This window comes from Brassica oleracea, chromosome C2 (assembly GCF_000695525.1).
Source record: "Brassica oleracea var. oleracea cultivar TO1000 chromosome C2, BOL, whole genome shotgun sequence".
NCBI lineage: Eukaryota > Viridiplantae > Streptophyta > Magnoliopsida > Brassicales > Brassicaceae > Brassica > Brassica oleracea.
Genome location: NC_027749.1, coordinates 22,285,918 through 22,305,520, shown reverse-complemented (window position 1 = coordinate 22,305,520; position 19,603 = coordinate 22,285,918). Strand labels below are relative to the sequence as shown.

The 19,603-nt window shown below is 36.8% G+C and overlaps 4 protein-coding genes across 4 annotated transcripts in view; all 4 read right to left on the bottom strand.

Moving 5' to 3' along the window:
• Positions 1-1,223: 1,223 nt before the first annotated feature.
• On the bottom strand, positions 1,224-8,904 carry LOC106322561 (conserved oligomeric Golgi complex subunit 3). The gene is given in 27 exon segments (XM_013760620.1): positions 1,224-1,515; positions 1,675-1,721; positions 1,723-1,776; positions 2,032-2,157; positions 2,433-2,525; positions 3,120-3,236; positions 3,410-3,472; positions 3,543-3,629; positions 3,795-3,827; positions 3,920-4,036; positions 4,110-4,199; positions 4,459-4,678; positions 5,407-5,495; positions 5,750-5,769; positions 5,772-5,841; positions 5,929-6,033; positions 6,222-6,323; positions 6,493-6,555; positions 6,700-6,766; positions 6,857-6,942; positions 7,181-7,258; positions 7,461-7,556; positions 7,642-7,716; positions 7,798-7,842; positions 8,164-8,262; positions 8,369-8,452; positions 8,619-8,904. Coding segments are annotated over 27 exon segments (2,343 nt in total). The 5' UTR covers positions 8,706-8,904; the 3' UTR covers positions 1,224-1,385.
• Positions 8,905-12,581: 3,677 nt separating this feature from the next.
• LOC106326074 (transcription factor WER-like) lies at positions 12,582-14,135 on the bottom strand. The gene is made up of 3 exons (XM_013764110.1): positions 13,777-14,135; positions 13,268-13,663; positions 12,582-12,946 (listed from the first exon to the last, which is right to left on the bottom strand). Exons 1-3 carry the CDS (start codon positions 13,889-13,891, stop codon positions 12,756-12,758), a joined length of 702 nt encoding a protein of 233 aa, XP_013619564.1. The 5' UTR covers positions 13,892-14,135; the 3' UTR covers positions 12,582-12,755.
• A 1,031-nt stretch (positions 14,136-15,166) lies between these two features.
• On the bottom strand, positions 15,167-16,370 carry LOC106323713. Its single transcript, XM_013761793.1, has 2 exons — positions 15,435-16,370; positions 15,167-15,325 (listed from the first exon to the last, which is right to left on the bottom strand). Exons 1-2 carry the CDS (start codon positions 16,368-16,370, stop codon positions 15,167-15,169), a joined length of 1,095 nt encoding a protein of 364 aa, XP_013617247.1.
• A 301-nt stretch (positions 16,371-16,671) lies between these two features.
• LOC106323712 overlaps positions 16,672-19,603 on the bottom strand; it is an 8,272-nt gene continuing 5,340 nt past the window's right edge. Inside the window, exons 2-3 of the mRNA XM_013761792.1 lie at positions 17,343-17,589; positions 16,672-17,243 (exon numbers count right to left, since the gene is read on the bottom strand). Of these exons, the coding sequence (XP_013617246.1) occupies positions 16,672-17,243; positions 17,343-17,589 (819 nt within the window). The remainder of the gene's footprint in view (positions 17,244-17,342; positions 17,590-19,603) is intronic.

Here is a 19,603-nt window from a genome sequence, read left to right as displayed (position 1 = left end):
TTAATGGTTGAATATATATAGTTTTAGTCATGTTTTAAAGAGTGGATGATATCATATACCATGTATTGTTTGTCATCTAAATGGATGATATCATATACCATGTATTGTTTTATCATTCTTGTTGGATCTCTAGTGAAACCAAAAAAAATTAGTGTCATAAATAATAATTAGTGTCAAGATTTTTGTTATAATATAAGTAATTTTTTATTATCTTAATATTATAATTTATTAATCAAGCAACCAATAAAAACTTGACAGCTGGTTTATATACCGACTCAAACGAGATCTACATTCCTACTAAAACAATGAATGTAGAAACAAAAACATTTTTCTTTTTTGAAACTTTTTCTTCGGATATTTATGGTGACTGGGATTCCATAATCACTACAGGATATTGTAGAAAATTAATAACTTAAGACATGTAGTATAAAATCAACATAATATCTGCCATTAATGTATGTTAATTAATCTGTTTTAAAATGTTTCATCTAAAAAGAGATGTGCTCAATTTGATCTCAAACTACATGTTTCTAAGAGAGTAAATGGTATACAATGTGTCTTCTAGAGCGTTTGCTGAAGTTTATCGCTTGAATATTTACATTCAGAATATCAATATGAACTAATTGTGTACAAATACATGTTATACAACTTTCACAAATATTTTATAACTTTCATTTGAATTTTTTTAATGCTTTGGTTTTGGTAAGCAAAATCAAATAAAATGGAGTAACGCTAAATTATGTAAATTATTTTCTTATAGTGATTTGTTTTTCTTTCAACTGAAAACTTTTCACTGCATGGAAAAAGTGAAAATGTTTTACTTTGGAATGGTAGACAAATCAAATTTTCTTTTTACTTTTGCAATTTTCCCACCACTTTAACTACAATGTTTTTACTAATCACATCATTTTCTATTTAAAAAGTGAGAAATCCTAAATAGTAAAATGTTCTTATATTATTAACAGATGTATGAGTAATTCGATACAAAATAATACTTTTTTCGTTTCAAAATAGATGATGTTTAAAAAAAAAATTGATGTTTCAAAATAGATAATATTTTTATATTTTATTGTAATTTACAACTTTATTAAAATCTCTATAACCACCTACCAATGATATTTTGTGCTCTATTTTGTGATGGTTAAATATTTTTTCATTTATATTTTATTTTTATTTCTGTAGATAAAAAACAAATTTCTTAATAGTTGTGCACTATCTTAAAACTTCATGTATTTTGCAACGAATGGGGTATATATATTTATTTTATTTATTTAGTCTAAAGTGATCTCTTGTAAAGTAGCTAAACGTAGTAAGAAAAAAAAGCAAAATTCTTTATATATTAAACCCAAGTGCCGAAATCAAAAACCGTTGATTGAGCCAAGACGTTAAAGCAAGTTGTCGAGTTGGGTTTGCAGATCCTGAATGGATATCATATTGACATCCGCTTGTTCTTCAACTGAGTACTCGGCTTTGAGCAAAGACTCCACTTGTGTATGAGCTTCCACAATATTTGTCCTGAATATATAGAACATATACATTATAGGGTCATCAAATCCACGCATTTGTTAGTATTCAAACTAGCAAGAGGCTTGGGCTCAGACGACAAGAACACAAAGCCAAAATGGTTTAGATGGTCGTCGGAGTAGCAGAGGATTTGGAATAAGTAAGACTTACTTGATCGGCTTGAAAAGTATGGTCCTCGTTGATGGATTCTGCAGATAAGAGTTTCATTTTTGCTAAAATCGGAAGCAACTCTTGCTGCATTGCTGCATATACCTACGAAAAGTGATACAAATCATCATTTCACAGTGCTTACTGTTATTAATTCTTGTACTAGGAACAACAAATGCATGTTTGAGGGATCATTAGCATCTGTATTTGTCAGTCCTAGGAACTACTGATGTACAAATATTTTAATATCATGGATCAGTAAAAGAAGTTGCATCCTGGAGAGCTTGATAGGGAACAACAAGATATAGCTGCCATCTCTATTCCTAAAATATCTAAAAGAGTACATTTCTTATATCGTACCTTCTGAACAAGTTCAGCCACCTTATCTGGAGTAGCGAAAGCTTGTTCCTATAGCGGCTTAGCCATGACAGAGTCAACCTTTTGATTCTGAGTTCCAGTTGAAAGAGCAACTTTTATGGCTGTCACCTGCATACACACCAAGTTCATAATGTATAAACACAGCCAAACTGTTACGCTGTTTCATTAGGTGAGAAGCCCCTTTAGATAATAGAGCCCCTCCTCTGATGATCGGTGCATTGTGTTAAATAAATGGACGTGTCTACGACACAAATTTAAGTAATAAATGGTCTGTAATGCATTGGAGGAGATTTTAAAGTTTCTTGAAAATGGAGCAGTGCAAGGTACTGACTTGAACTTTAAAAGTTTCCCAGAAAAAAATAAAAGGAAAAGAGAAAACCCACCTTGGTTACGAATGAAAGCATAGGATCCACAACTAGCTTAGTGACTGACATGATGAACTCCTCACAAGTTGTCTTAAGACATTTTTCTAGCTCCTGCAAAAAAAAAGGGTGCATGCATCATTCCCATTCATATAAAGGATCCAGCATCAAAGAGGCGTCCAGGTAAGCATGATACAACAAACAAGCTAACAACAAAAAATTAAGATCATCTGCAACAGCTTGAACTGAATACAGATGCTTCAACCAGTTCTGCCCAACAGTAAACACTAGCTCTGCCAGTGGCTGGGCTACAATTTACTTGGTAGTAATGTATTAGATATCAACTTGCATCGGTTATCAACTTTTAATGTACATGATGGAAATAATAAGACTACAGCAAGCAGCTAGGTATGGTGTTCCAAAATAGAACTTCTAAATAGAATGGTTGGTTACACGAGCATAACTTATTGAAGGTCATTGTCTGCTATTAAGTTACCATATCTCTTTAGGCCTACTAGAATGGCAGAAAAATAACCCAGACTATGACATCAAATTTTTAATCTTTCACCAATACTGGTAAATCAGTCTTGCAGAAAGATGCTCATGGTTTACATAGTAAAACAAAATCAACACATTTGAATGACAAAGTTATGTGAACATGAGGCAAATCTATAACTGATAGTGGGTGGAATAGAAAAATAAAAAAACCTTCTTGGCATCTATTTGGCTCTCCAGAACTCGAGGGGACAGGGTCCTTGCTAGAAAGGTTGACCTAGACCAATCAAAAAGTGACGCTTGACCTCTAAGTATCCTCCTCAGATGTTCCTAACCACATTTTATGAATGATATTAGTTACTAGCGAAATATAGCCAAGTCATCAGCAAAGAAAGAAACCACTGGAAGAAAAAGATCTGATACATAGACCAAAGATAAGCACTCTAAAAAGCTATCGTTTCAATCTATCATACAAAGTGGACCTGACTCTCGAAAATACTAACCAGTAAATGAGAGAAATCAAGCTCTTTGTGGGTGACTGAAAATTCTATATCAAACGGCACAATCTGAAAAAAAATATAAGTATCGTTTAGAATATAGTCATTGAAAGCAAAGTAAAGATAGATCAGCCATAACCTGTTCCCTCAAAATAAGGAGATGCTTGATAAGGAACAGCTGGCCATCCATTGTAGTTGATCGCTTAATGACAAGCTTGCTGGCTTTCTGTTACATATTTGACAAAATAATGTGGACTTCGTAACTCAAATACACAAAGATAACGAAAGCTCTTCAGAAAAAAATGGCACATCTTCTGTAAATGAAAATAAGGACAGATGAAAAAGAATCAAGAGGCAAGGCGATGAAAGCATAGTTTTCTAGGTTGCTTACTTGAACTGACAAAGAGCAAACTTCTACAGCGTCCTGTGGAACATAAGTGATAATCAGTTAGACAACTTTGCGTGTCTTCTTTAACAGAATGAGAAGCAATAAAGTTACTGATAGAGCAGTCTAGCCTGTGCTAATCCGGTGAAAACTGCAGGCTCCAAGCAATGATATAATTTAGATAGACAAGAGAGAGTCTTCTCCAGAGGTGGATACCAAGTCTTGAATACATCAGCGTTTTCATCATCCTGAGCCTTCGAATATAAGTATATTAAACTAAGATTACCAAACCATAAAAACAATCTGAAAATTATATTTTACCCCGAGATTGGTATCAGATGGCGTATTAGCAGATCTCTCCAGCTTTCCAGGGTAATCCAGATCTTCATAAGAGGGAATATAATTTGCAATCTGCAGAAGTAAGAAGAGGACTGAAACAGAGCAATTCAAGGAAAGCAAAGTCCTCAACGAATAAACAGGATTACACAGCTGAAACTGATAAAAATTTCCTATTATCAGTAGCAGGTGTTTCGCCTTCGTGGTGACAACATATAAATTTCACTATTTCTACATAGACGCAGATGAGAATCATGCTTGTGGAAGTAAAGGCCAGGGAGAGAAACAAGAAATAAGTTGTAGAAAAACAATGCTCGCAAGGTAAATTGGGCACCTCATCTCGAATATATGTTCTGGCACGAAAAGTCAATCTCTCGTTAACATCGGCTAAAATTCTTTGTAATGTAGGCCGCAGTCCAGCCAGGGGTTCGCTCTGTCTAGCGGACTGCTCTCCCAAGACTTCGACTTTAAGGATATGAACAAGCTCACATAGGAGGTCAATATTTGCCTCGTGAATTAGTTTTGGGCGTAAAATGTCATATAAGTACGTAGACCTGTTCAGGAATCAAGCAAAAATGATAAATTGGATGTATCGCATAAGATATAAGAAACCAAAACAATCTGGATCACTTATGCTTAGTCATACAGTACTTTCTAAATCCTAGACTTTCAAGAAGTCATATTCAGATTCAAGGGAAGTTGACTACAGTGTAATGGTTCACTGACTACAACAACTACAATATAGTTGGAAGCAAGGTATAAGATATAACAACGGAAATCAATCTGCAAGATACTAGCTGTAAAGTTCATATTTGCTCCAAACTAAAAACATGATCACTTATGCTTACTCATATCCTCTGAATCTAGGCTTTTCAGAAGTCATAATCAGATTCAAAGAAAGTTAACTACAGTGTCGTGATCCAGTAACTATAACAATTTCTCATCTCAAGAAAAGAAAACGCGACTAGTCATAATCAACCCAACACAATATTATCAAGGCAATGCCAGCAAGGTAGGTTCCCTATTCACAAATCACAATTAACATCAATGATGGGGTGAATTCACTGCTGTGTATTATTTGATGAACACTAATGGTAGCACAGAGAACGAGAATAGATTTATAAATCTCAATTATTATGTATTCAAGTAGATAAATTACATGCTTATGGCAAAATCTGTATTAGCTGTCTATATTTCAGTATATCAGGAACCAAAAATCATTTCAGGGTTAAGTTGAACAGAAACAGAGATGGTGAACATGTACGCACGAATAAAAGCTTACAAAGGATCCACTAAAGGTGCCAGACTCGAAACTTCTTCCGATGATGCTGGAAAGAAATGAGTAAACAGTTGATACTCCATATGACAAACCTGAATTTCAGAACGGATTTAAGTCATGCGGTGCAGTAATTTACTTTTTGCAAAACCAAGTCAATTAGCCACTGTCTCTCTCGAAGACCCTCTCTGACTTTTGAAATCACACAGATTAACAGCTATATTAACATTCTAAACTTTTTCTTATATGTTTTTATCTCCTATAATGATAGCAACGTCCTTTTCTACTAAACTGACATAGCTCTTAGTTTCCCATGTGAATAAAGAGAGCTACTCGTTCCTTCATGTACCTGCATCAGATATGCACACCAGATCTAGTCAAAGATGGCAGTGCCTCTTTCTTGGAAACTTCAGATACTCGTTGGTGAACTATGCCTTTGACCTGACAATTTGAAATGAAAAATAAACAGGCCTTTATAGTTACCTCAGATAGAAACTAAAGCTAATGAAATCCAGATAATAAACTCACAAGAGAAAGCCGTTGGTCACAGTATAGTCGGTGGCATTCTGCAAGGATTTGAACATATTCCTTTCTTGCTGACCTACTCTCGATTTCCTCCAATACAGGTTTCAGCTGAACAAATAAAATTTTCGATGTTCAACATCATAAGAAATAAAATATCATCATGCCATAATTTCAACACTAACTCATAAAATTGAAATCGAAAATGCTACAAAAGCTAACTTTCCTTTGTCTTTTATCATATATACTGTGACCCTAGCATTTTTGCACTAACATGAAAAAAGATCAAAAGGTATCACCTCACTTGCAGCAGCCTTGAAGCGAACATATATAACAGATGCCTCGACACCCTCTGAGACAGATGCTTTGTTTCCATCCGTCCCGCGAAATGCTGCCTGAACCTGATCATAAAATAACATGTTTGTCTCACGAAAACTAGACATAACTACAAAATTCATTCTACTTGCCTAGATTACAGGCATATGGGTATTCAATATATGTATATCCCAGTCACGAGAACTAAATACATGCTTTGTGCTAGAATGTATGCATATTACAAAGAATAGCTACCTGGGAAGCGGCAGTTTTGAGCACTGCAAGGATGTAAGTTCGAATCATGCCCAAGGCGCGTGACTGTAAAATTATAAATCTTAAAGTGTTCTCTCATAACAGAGATTGCAAAATTCTGGAAATAGTGTGTTCATGCTCAAGAAACTAAGCGTCTCTCAATAAGATTGAAATAGGGAGGAGAGACAGAGAGCGTGAAGGCTCTAGTACCTGTAGCTGACGAAATTTGAGCAAATAAACACTCGACTCCGCATATTGGGGATTACTTTCGATGTACCTACAGCACGTTACGTGCGGCATTCTTTTAGAAAATCATCACGTAGTGAATGTAAATTTCAGAATATCATATGCAAAATCATTTACTCACGAGATGCACTCATCGAGCCGTTTCAGCAGTGGGACAAAGTTAGAGTTAGATACACTCATATTTGGAGAGTAAAAATTGGAGGATATCTGCAAAAAAAAGGAAAAAATAAATAAATCACTAAAATTAGAGCAATTGAAAACCTTGTTGGGTCTTTCTCCTAAATTTACAACCAGTATTAAATGAGAAACTTACACTACGTACTTAAGTTCCACGTGTAGGCCAAGTTATAAGTAGATGATGTTGATAAGTAAAACAAGGGTGCAATCACAAGTAGCTACACACATATGCAAAATTATGTCAGTAAGCCAGTATTTAAAATCTTACATTCTCCAGTTCATCAAAATAGTTGAGCTTACTCCTTAGTGCTTCTGCAAACTCCATCAATTTCTGCTTCTCCATTAACTAGAAAAGGTGGAAGAAAGAGCTCAAATAAGTAAACTACAACAATCACACAGCGGACACAAAATTTTGACAGCCAAGATGCATTAAGTATATATATTTTTTAGTTTTCGATAATTATAGCTGGTAGGGGGAGAATACATTCTAAAGATTAAGAGAAACAATAAGATCATTTTCCAGCATAAAGGAGAGTAGAAAACAATACCAGTCGGTCGCATGCATCGTGAAGAGTTTTAGTCTTTGTTGTTACTGTTTGATGTTGCAGCTGCAGTTCGTTAAATAGGTCAAGCGTTTCATCAACCTGCGTAGGATAATTCCTAAGGTCACATACAACAACAGAAGCCTTAATACTATCTTGGAAAGGTAAAAACTTGGTGGAAACCTGTCTGGGGGAGTATATTATCACACGTCTGGATGCGCTCAGTCAAAGTATTGACATAGTGCAAATACTTTTCCTCTGTCTGTTGTCAGAAACGAACAAATCAATTAGCCAAATAATCATCCGCGACATTTAACCTCGGAACAACATGACTATCACTAACCTCAGACTTCATCGCTGATTCAAGATCAGTAAACCATTTGTAAAACTGTAATAAAAGCAACACACGTCGAAATAAAGAAGCATTAGCAGACATATAGAGAGACCCAAGAAAAGAGATGCCCACACCACAAATGCAGATGCAAATCCTACAGTATCGCATTCTTTATCAAATAAATCTTTCTACACGCACGCCAAAATGAAGATGCAATAGCACATATATAGAGATGAAATAAAAGAGATGTCCACACCACAAATACAAATGCAACTCCCTACAGTAACGCATTCTATTATCAAAATCAGCTAAGCATTGTCTTTCCCCACATAAGTCACAGATTTTTGGATTTAAAGTTGCAGGGCAAGAGATTACCTGATTTGTGTTAACCAAAACAGCTTCAATTACTCCAGAATCTCCCAAGTTTGTGTCCTCTGCTGAGACAGACAAACCATTCTCGGGCCGGTAAACATACTCATGTACATAAAACCAGGAACTAACCACTCACATTTACATCAAACGAAAAAAAAAAAAGAGAAAACATTCAAGAAAACTCCAAAACAAACAACTTCAGACTCACAAGATTGGCAGGGAATGGCCGCTCAGCGACTGCTTGAGATAAAGAAACTATAGCTGATTGCTGCTCCTCTGTCAAAGGAGCGCTCTGCAATGGATAGTAACCACATTACACATGGAGAAGATAACAAGGCAAGCCACCCACACAGAATCTCTAAATTCTCAACAAGCAGAGCATCATTCAGATCTAACTATCGTATCTGAACTAAAGGATCACTATCCAAATCTAATGGCGGAATCTCGAGAGCTATTACCTGATCCCAAGTGGAAGCGAAATTGTAGCCTTTGGAGATGGCTCCAGATTTGGGAAGGCTTGGAGACGATGCCACCTTAGTCGCCATATCTACGGCAGTTTCTTCAGAATCTCGGGTTTGATTCGTCGCTTGGAAGATGAAGACGACGACGATCCCTCGTTCGTTTCGTTTTACTCTCTAACTTGAGAATCTGTTCATCTGCTAAAAGCTATTGCGATCTAAACGGCGTTACCGTTACACGAACCAAAACGCCAGACCAAAACGCTTTTCCGCGTTTGCGTTCGCAACAAATGCGATTAAAGAAAGTTGAGTAACGACCGTTTAGACGTTTACGCGCGATCTAGAGCTCAGAGACGGAGGGATGTCACACGTGTGCCGACTGACGCATAACTCATCACTTGTTTATGTCAGCTATTGCCAACTAATCCTTTAAATCATTTAAACTTTTACTTTTGCCCCAATACTTTTAAACTTTCACTTAATTTATCCGTCGTGTCAAATGTCAAATGTCAAATGTAATTATTTTTATCTCCAACTACATCCCATTGTTTTTACTTTTGTAATTTAGTATTTTTGACTAGGTTTTACATGCTGCTTTGAAATAATCTTTGTTGGTGTCTGATAGCTACACCCAACTTAATCATATCTATACTCCAACATCCATTTCGTCTTTCCGTTATCATACTTCACCATTAAAAACTCAATTATCTCGACAATTACTACCAAGATGTGGAGCAGCAGAAGAGACTGTTACTCATATTATCTTCGAGTGTCCACCGGCCTTACAAACATGGGAATTATCATCAATGCCGTTGAATTCTGAAATTTTTCCTGTACCAAGTATTTATGCTAATATGGACTATCTTTTTTGGAGAAAGAATGGTATTCTGGAGCCAGATGATGATAGAGATTTTTATCCTTGGATAATTTGGTACATTTAGAAAAGTAGGAATGATAAGCTGTTTAGAGGCATAGACAGAGATCCATTGGAACTAGTTATGTATGCAGAGGGTGAGTGCCAAGCTTGGTATAATGCAAGAGACACTGTACTGATTCCACCACATGTACAAACTGATGAAGAAACACAAGCCTTAAGCTTGAGTAATATTTGTATGGTGGATAGTTCATGGACCTCCACAGCTCAGTTTAGTGGAATGGGATGGGTTTGGAAGGATACAATGGGGAAGATACAGTTCATGGGGTCAAGAAACTTGCGGAGAAGAGAGACACCGCTGCACTCGGAACTGGAAGCACTAAAGTGGGTAATGGAGAGTATGATACAACACTCGACCTGTCAGAGGTTTGGGACGGACTACAAGGACCTGATTGCAATGATAGAACAACCACAAGATTGGCCCAACTTCTCAACTGAGCTGGAAATCATTCAAACTCTTCGGTTATATTTTTTGTACTTCAAGATCAGTTATTTTCCAAGGACGCATAATGAGATTGCAGATTCGTTAGCTAGGAATACACGTTCGTTTCATAGATCCTTATGTTTTATTGGTTGTTCTATTCCGATCTGACTTCCCAGACCACCTCAAGTTTGAGTAATAGAATAGCCGTTTGCCGGGAAAAAAAACTCAATTATCTAAAACCTTATATAGAATTTGTGTATATTTTCATCACATTGTTTACAGTTACAAAAACGTGCAAAACATTATTTTCCTTTTTAACTACCTATATCATGCAACTGTGGCTTATGCTAGCATTATTCTCGATTGTGTTTATGTTCAAACTTGCACACTGCATTTTATTGACAAACAATCTATTCACCAAAAATTCACTCAGTCTTGTAGTTTTGATTAATTAGTTATATAATGTTAGTAAAATATAATATATACAGTGAAACACGTTTGGAACCTGCTATAATTGATAGGAAGAATAAACTTAATGAAATAGCTTAATTCTTGTATCAAACAAACTTTCATTTTGAAACATCTCACTCATTCAAATTAGCACGACTTCGATCTAGATACAGGAAGTAATTATATTCTTCCTTTCTTTTTAATGTACATATATCATATATATATATATATATATATATATATATATATATAAAAGTGAAATTTTTATCATAAATATAATACATAAAAATCAAAATGACCAAAATAAAATAAAAAGATATTTATATATATATGGTTAACTAATCTAGATTTAGAATTTAAATTTGAGGAGTGATTTTTTTTTTGGGTGAGGGAGGGTGGAGTTTAATTTTTTTTAAATCCCTTATATATTAAAGGAAAAACATTATAATAAATACGTTCACACTAAACTGGACACATGTCACGTGTAGAAGCATTGTAATAAATGCGTTCATACTAAAATGGACACATGTCACATGTAAAGAGCTTTTCAGCCAAATTTTACATAAATATGTTCGCATTATGTACTTACGTTTTTTTAATATAAAACTCACATGTGTGGTTCTTCTTTACGTTATTTTTACTGTTTACGAATAGATCTGGACAAATTATTCATAAATTTTGATTCGATTTGTTATCTGTTTTGATTTGAACCAAAAAATACGGATATCCGTTACTCTACGAAGCAAATCAAATACTAAAATGCAATATCCGTAAAAAAAAAGCAAATCAAAAATATCAATATTTATAGAAACGGATATCCAATTTGATCCGTTATATGCATATATATATGTAACGAATTATAGATAAGTTATATATTATAGTTTATATAAATTTTACAAAAAAAAATATTTTTAAATAATTTCATTTTAAGAATTTTATATTTCATGTATTATTTTGAAAAAATGTCATTTAATATTAATTAACAGTATATTTATATATTATCAATCATCTTTATATACTTTTACATACACATACATGTGCACATTGACGTGAGCACCTTATAACTAATTATTTACCACAACTGAAATATCTAATTTTTTTGGAAGTTAAAATATTCTTTTTTCTTAATATTTCTTTCATAATTTGTCTTAATAATTTTCTTTTTTCTTTTAACTATTATCCGTTTAGAAACTATAATATGAAACCATTGGTTCGACATCACGATTATCTAAGATTCATAACATGAAAACAAACAAATAATAGTAATTTTTGATTATCACAGAAAAAAAACCAAAAACATCAAATATTTTAACCGAACAAACCAAATAAATATTAACTTAAAATGATAGTTATATTTTAGGAGATTAAAAACCAAAAAAACAACCTAAAACCGAACCGATATCCAGATTAAATAGATTAATGTCTCCGTATTAAAAAATAACGAAACTAATAATCACATTTCGCGCCTTATTAAAAAATAACGAAACTAATAATCACATTCCGCGCAAGGCGCGAGTTATTACCTAGTACTATTTAAAATTTAAATAATAATTTTTAAAATAGTTAAAAAAAGAATTTTCTGATTTCAAAATAAAATTGAAAAATATGAAAAATAAATAAAAAGCTCGAATTTATAAAAGTACTTTTGATTTTTGATTATTTATTGAAATAATTATTTTATATTTATATATCTGTAAAGTAAGGGTATAATGATTTTTAAACTCTTAGTAAAAAACTCATTTTATGGTCTTTTAGGTGATTTGCTCTATATATATAATGTATTCACATAAGTTTGCAAGGAAGTATATGATTGTGACTAATGATTTACCTTGGCTTAGTGCATAGAGATGATGTTATTTTTTTTTTTCAAAAAAAAAAAAAGTATATGATTGTGTGTGTATATATGCATTTTACTTGTGCCTGATCTTGACCGTAAGCGATCTGTTTGAATAGCCCACTACTTCTTGGTTACACGACATCTTTTGTTCTCTTTAGTTAAATCATCGTTTAATTAGTATTCTAAACTAAGAACGCCGCCGTAAGTTTAATTATATGATTGTTTTATTGGTAGAAGAATTATATGATTAGACATTTTACCCACCTCATACAAACCGATTAATAATGTGTGGAGTGGATGCATTTACATTTGGTACATTTTAACATTCAGCTCAGATTAGCTAGCTAGAGCTCACTATTTAGTAATTTATATACGTCAAACATACGTGTAATCGATGTCAAGTCTCGTAAGTATACAGACTAATTAGTTAAATCTAGAAATTTATGACTTACATACGTATACATATACGGATATACTGCAAACGAGTTAACCCTAGGAAGTAGAGTTTTTAACAGATAAAAAGTCGAAGAAAGGAACACGACTTTCTTTTTTGTTGTCCGAGTCATGGGGGTTGCTTTGGTCTGAATCTTGATCAATATTCTCGCTCTTGTTAGAATCCATATCTACTTGTAGAAAATTGTAGAACTCCACAGGCTTTTTACTCTGATTTGCTACCATCGCATCTAAAAATGAAGATCAATCAAATCACCAGTTATATATGTCGTTGCAACCATAATTATATAATTTTACCAAAAAATCATAGTTATAATTAAAATACATAAAAATTTAGGGTAATAAAGAAAATGATTTATTATACAACAGAAAATACGATTTTATCACAAATAAATCGAAATTCATCACAATTCTTTTTGATTATGCAATGAAAAGAGAGAGAAAGAAAAAAAAAACTCCCCTGCCATTGCAAAAATTAGAACATAATAATTTCATCACCAATCCATGCAACGCTAATATGAAAATGTACTCCCATCACTTTTTTAGTTTACCTTTGGTATTGAAAGCGATCTTTTGGGTGAAGAACTCCTCTAGGAACTGAAGATGATTGATATGAGAGAATTGGTAAGCGTAACCGATACCGTCCCCAAGTATTCTCTTCCGATCACCAGAAGCCATCATGATTTGGTCAGTCGCCAATAAAGAAGAAGTCGTGGAGGTAAGAATACGAGGCTTGGAGGTTTGACGTGTGCGTCGAGCCATGATAACATGCCAATGGTTCTTGACGGCGTTGTCAGTTCTTCCAGGGAAAAGTCTAGCGATGATGGACCACCTGTTCCCATGGATCCGGTGAGCCGCTAAAAGTCTTTCTTCTTCTTCTTCAGTGAAAGGGTTTCGATTTATTCTCGGATCCAGTTGATTAAACCATCTCAATCTACAACTCTTACCTGCATATATACATCAACATAATTACAAATTATTATCCATTTTATTGCATAATTAATACATATATCAAACCCTAGTTTTGTAATATCTAGGACCACCCGTAAAAGATACTTACCAGATCGACCAGGTAGTTTGAGGGCTATGGCGTTCCAGTTATGAGGACCATATTGTTCGACCAGATCCTTGAGCTTCTCGTCTTCTGCTGGTCTCCAATGGCCTCGACTACACATGATCCTTTTCTTTCTTTACGCTGATCTTTTTAACTAATATTTACTGAACACCTTTATCTCAAGCGTAACGATCTAAACCAATACAAGAACAAAGAAAAATATCACAAGAAAATAAAACACACAGATGTTACATAAACAACATACGCAATTATTTTATGCGTTTGTGTGTTTTATATATATACATATCTGTATGAATTGTGAAGCTTAAAACCCTAAGTTTTTCTTTTTGGGAAAGGTTGAGGAAGATGGGTATGTGGGAACAAGAAGAAAGGTGAAGAGCAACAGCACGTATACATATATATATATATATATAGTCTATTATATAAAGTTTATGTATATATATAAAGAGAAAAATAAAAATAAAATAGAGTCCGTTAGAGAGTTGGGAGGGTTTGGACGGACCTCTCGACCGGCGACTGATGCCAACGTCTACCCTAACCAACACAACATCCATTTTAAGTAATCGATCTACCTTTTTTATTATATTTATTTTCTTGTACATTTGATCATAATTACTTGATAAATTTACGGAATATGTATAAATTTAAACATATAAGGGTTAGAGATTGCCTTGGTGTGCGCTGAATTTCGTTAACCTCTCAACGTCTCTTCGTGTGGGTATTAATTTAAGGGTTTTCTCTAAATTCTAACCCTACACCCGCTACTTCGAGCCACCAACATTCATCTACGTTTCTGTAGTCTTCGACAAGCTCTACGTATTTACATATAATAAACATTGATATATCTAAATTAAAGACAAAACAACTATATTGATATCTTTTTTTTTTTTGTAAAAGGCATTCTTAATATTAAAAGCATGAGACCAAAAAAAATTTTACAAGCTAAAAGCTAGTTAAGAACCCAGTCCAGTTGAATCACAAGTAGAACCCAAGTAAAACTCATAGTAAAGTCCAAGAGGCAGTTTCTGAAAGAGTGGTAATGGAGGTAGTTGGGGAGTTTACGGGTGAGGGAGAGATAATAGCTTTGCGATCTGGTGCTTCCTTCAACCATGAGTGAGCCACTGCAGAAGCATCTGTGATGAACGGACAGGGTTTGATTCACGAAAGCTTTGGGTCTTGTTCCTTACCTGGCGATCGATCTAGAGGAAGAGAGAATCTACCGAGCGAAAGGCGTTTGCATGCACTCGGGAGTTTCTCTCATTCCAGGTCCAGTAGAGTGTCGATTGCCAAACTAGAAGTCTGAGGAGGCGAGATGAGTTCAGAGGAGGTAGTGAAGTCATCTGATCCAGTGTTTGAAGCCAGCTTGATGAGGGAGCTATCGGTATCCTCCTTGCGGCCAGACTCCATAGTTGGCGGTAGAAGTTGCATTCCCCAAATATGTAATCACGCGATTCCGGTGAGGAGTTGCAGAGGAGGCATCGGTGGTCAACCTGAATTCCTCATCTGATGAGTCTATCTTTGGTCGGTAGTGTGTCTAGTACAACAAGCCATGTGTGGAAGTTATGGCGTGGGATCTCTCGCGAAGTCCAGACGGCTTTGTGCCATAGTACATCTTGTCTCTCTTTAGAAAGGTAAGTGTATACCTCTCCAGTTCTGAGTTTAGTTGTGGTCCTACCATCGATCTCCCACTCATAGTTATCTTCATTTGTTGTGAGCTGAACAGTTGTCAGGAAGCAATGTAGCTGAAGATGGCGATCAGTTCTCGCTGGAGGGAGTCGCCATGCGCCATCAGAGTGTAGAGAGGAGACAACAGCAGTTAAAGGGATCCCCAGACGTGTGCCAGAGCCTCGTAAATAATCATAGAGACTTCCAAAAGGCGTCCAATTTTGAAACCAGAATCGAGTTGTGTTTCCAATTTCAAACCGGAGCTTTATTAGTGGAAAGACAAAATCTTTGAGCTTCAGTAGTTTGTTTGTGAACCATGAGTATGATTGCTTCGGAGTAGTGGTCCAATAGTTGTGGATCCAGCCTTTGAGTATGACTTCTTTGAACCATGTCGCCCAGACCGAGTCTTGTCGGAAGAACAGCATCCAGAGTAGACGGAGACAGCAAGCTTTGTTCCAAGTTTTCATGTCTTTCACCCTCAAGCATCCTTGTCTTTTGGTTAAGACGATCGTTTCCCATGAGACCCGCGCCGAGTTATGTCCTTCAAGGTTCCCTTTCCACAAGAAGATGCTGCATAGAGAGTTGATCCTCACAATACAGGCCTTGGGAAGTATGAAAGCGGAGCACCAAAAGTTTGTGATGCCAGAGATGACTGTCTTGATGAGGAGTAACCTTGCTGCAAAAGAGAGAGATTTTACAGACCAGTTGTTGAACCGGCCTTTCACCTGTTGGATAATTAGTTCACAGTTTGCGAGGGTGATCTTCCTTGAGTCGAGGGGAACTCCCAAGTATCTGAAGGGGAGGTGACCAAGCGCCATGCCTGTTGATGCCTGGACAGTGTCTACTTCTGTGTCGGTAAGCCCTGACGCAAATAAACTTGTTTTTTGCATACTAACTGCTAGTCCTGACCTCATCTCAAATTTTTTTAGGACTTGCAAGACCTGTTGCACCGACTCAATAGAACCATCAATAAATATTAATAGATCATCAGCAAAAGAGATGGGTTAGTTTCATCGCATGACAGTTGGAATGGAGCTTTATCCTGCTTTGTGATGCTGCTCTGTTTAACATGTGAGAGAGGACGTTCATAGCAATCACGAACAGGTAAGGTGAAAGAGGGTCATCTTGCCTGAGACCTCGTTTCCCTTTAAAATACCCATTGACTGTTCCATTGTAACCCAACATGAAGCTGGTTGTGCAGATGCAGGCTCGGAGTCAAGAGATAAATTGTGGGGGAAACTGCAAGCCCTGAAGACATGAGAATAGGAATTCCCAGGAGAATGTATCAAAGGCTTTCGCAATGTCTACCTTTATGGTAATTTTCTTCGAGCCCTTGTTCTTGTGATAGCCGTTTATCAGTTCTCCCGCTAAGATAGTATTCTCTACAAGGAGCTTGTCCTTTATAAAGGCAGTTTGGCTTGGCAAGATCAGAGAGGGTAGGATAGGCTTCAGTCTTCTCACTAGCAGTCTTGATAGGACTTTATAGACAGTATTAAGACACGCAATTGGCCTGAAATCTGTAATCTTTGAGGCTCCTGGAAATTTTGGCACTAAAGTGAGTATTGTGGCATTTATTGTTGCAGGCAGGAAGCATGAAGCAAAGAAATTCTTTGTTGATGTAATCACTTCTGCACCGAAAGTGTCCCAAGAAGCCCTAAAGAAAGCAGAGGTTAGTCCATCGGGGCCAGGCGCCTTGTTTGGGTTGAGCTTGAAGTACAATTTCCTAGTCTCTTCATCAGATGGGATTGACACCATACTCAGTCTGTGATCTTCAGGGAAAGTGTAGCCTAAGAGATCATGGAACCATTATGGGGGAAAGAGAAGAGCCGATGGGGGGCAGTGAAGTGGCCCGAGAACTGATTGAAAGTGTGAGACCGCTAGCGCACTCATCTCCAAGGGGTCTGTTATCAGGTCACCCGAAAGAGTCAAGAAAGCACGAATGCAGTTGTAGCTTGCTCTAACTTGACAAATCTGAAAGAAGTAAGTTGTATTAAGATCCCCTTCTCTTAACCAGTTGATTCTTGATTTCTGCCTAAAGTACATCTCCTCTATTTGTCTCAGGAAAGTCCAGTTCTGGTACAAGTCTCTCTCGGCTTGGAACGTAGTGGTAGTGGGGTTCTGCAAAGCCTCAACCTACGCACATTGATGCAAACGGTTAGCAACACTCACTCTCTCTTGGATTTGTGAAAAATTATCTATGTTTAGTGCTCTCATATCACTCTTTATGACTTTTAGTTTCCAACACAATTGGGCAAGCGTTTGGCACATGTTTCCGGCTTGAGACCAAGCATCATGTATTAACTGATGGAAGTTTGGGTGTTTGGTCAGGTAGTTAGGGAATTTATAAGGACGGGAACCGACTATGGGAAGGGAAAAAGATAAGTCAAGGACACATGGGGTATGATCAGAGATGAGGGGAGGAATGAAGGAAGCTAAGGCATTTGGGAAGGTGGAGAGGGCTGTGGAGTTGACAAGGAATCTATCAAGCTTCTTTGAGATAGGGTTATCGGGTTGCCTATTGGTCCAAGAGTGTTGAGGGCCAATGAAGCGCAGGTCAAAGACTCCCATTTGAAGGAAGTAGTTCTGGAGCTGATACATCTGAGCATCAGGAGTGTTGACATGAGTTCCCGAGTGATCAGAGGGATGAAGGGCTTAGTTTAGATCACCCCCGATGATCCAAAAATGGTTATCCAAATCAAGATCTTGATGCAGAGTAAGGAGCTCAACCCAGAGTGCATCACGGTCCGAGCATTCATTGAATGCATAGATTGCAGAGAAGACAATCGGGGCTTGGTTAGGGAAGTAGATCCAACAGGTGATGCACTGGCTTGATTGAGATATGATCTGGACATTTAGAGAGTCTCGCCAGATTAGGATGATCCTACCATCATAATCAGAAGCAAGATTGGAGCTTAGTTTCCAGCCAGGACAGAGATGAGATAAAATGGGATTTAGAGAGGGTTCTTTGATATGTGATTCAAGAATGGCACCAAAAAGAGGCTGCTGAGAATTTAGCCAAGAATAAAAAGGTCTATGCTTGTTCGGTTCATTTAGCCCCCGAACATTCCAAAAAAAGAGTTTTACACTCATTATAAAAGGTTGGAAGGATCTCCCGAAAGATTGGGAACATCCAGAAGCGCAAAAGAGTTTGAAAAAGTAGTAGACAGGGTTTTTTGAAGGTGATCAGTTGTGGAAAGAGGGTGAGTGTTTGTGGAAGGCAGGGCTTTCTTGGTGGCTTTGGGGCGTATAAAAGGGTTTGGGTTTGAGGTTTGAGGAGGGGAGAGGGTCGGTGATGAGCGAGATCTTTTGAGAGATGGTCTAGGGGGGGGTCAGGGGTGGAAAAGGGATTGAAAGGCTTTATTGTGGAGAGGACAAGGGAGGGAGGATGTTTGGTGGAGATGGAAGAAGTGGATATGTCCATGTGATAAGCTGCTACAATCTGATTTATAGAGGGGGTAGCGAGACAGTGACAATCATTGGTGGAGACTCCTTCCTTGGGAGAAGACCGAGGAACAGAGTCTGGGGCTTTCTGAACTTGGTTTGAGGGTTTACTGGGGCCAGAGGTAGTTGAGGTTGACTGACTCACTTTTACAGCCGGGTGAGCCTTTTTTGCACTTTTTGCTGGAGTTTTGTTACTTCTTTTACCAGCAGCAGCAGGGGGATCAGCGGCAGGAGGGGTGTAGAGTAAGCAGCTACGAATGATATGCCCCAGTTCATGGCAATGATAACACGTCGGGGGGACCCATGGGTAGTGGACAGTAACTTCCACTACTTCCCCATTTTCCCGCTCGAACTCAACGATGGAGGGGTAGAGGCTTTGTTAGATCCACCTCTACTTTGACATGTAATAGGGTAAGGCTTACTAAGTTCCTTGTAAATTCATCTGTTTCTTTTGGTTCTACCACGAGACCAGCAACTAAACTCAGCCATTTTGTGTGACGCAAGTCGAGAGGATCACCCGTCAAGTGTGCCTAAATCTGGATAGCTTCCAGAGGTGGAGTGTTCTTTGAGTGCTCCGAGGACCATTGGGACGTGTGAAACATAGAGTCACCCACATACCATATATTTTTCTCCAAAATCTTCTGCTTCAGGTACTCACTCTGAATCCGAACCAAAACAGATCTGTTGAGAGAGTTATTGTGTATTT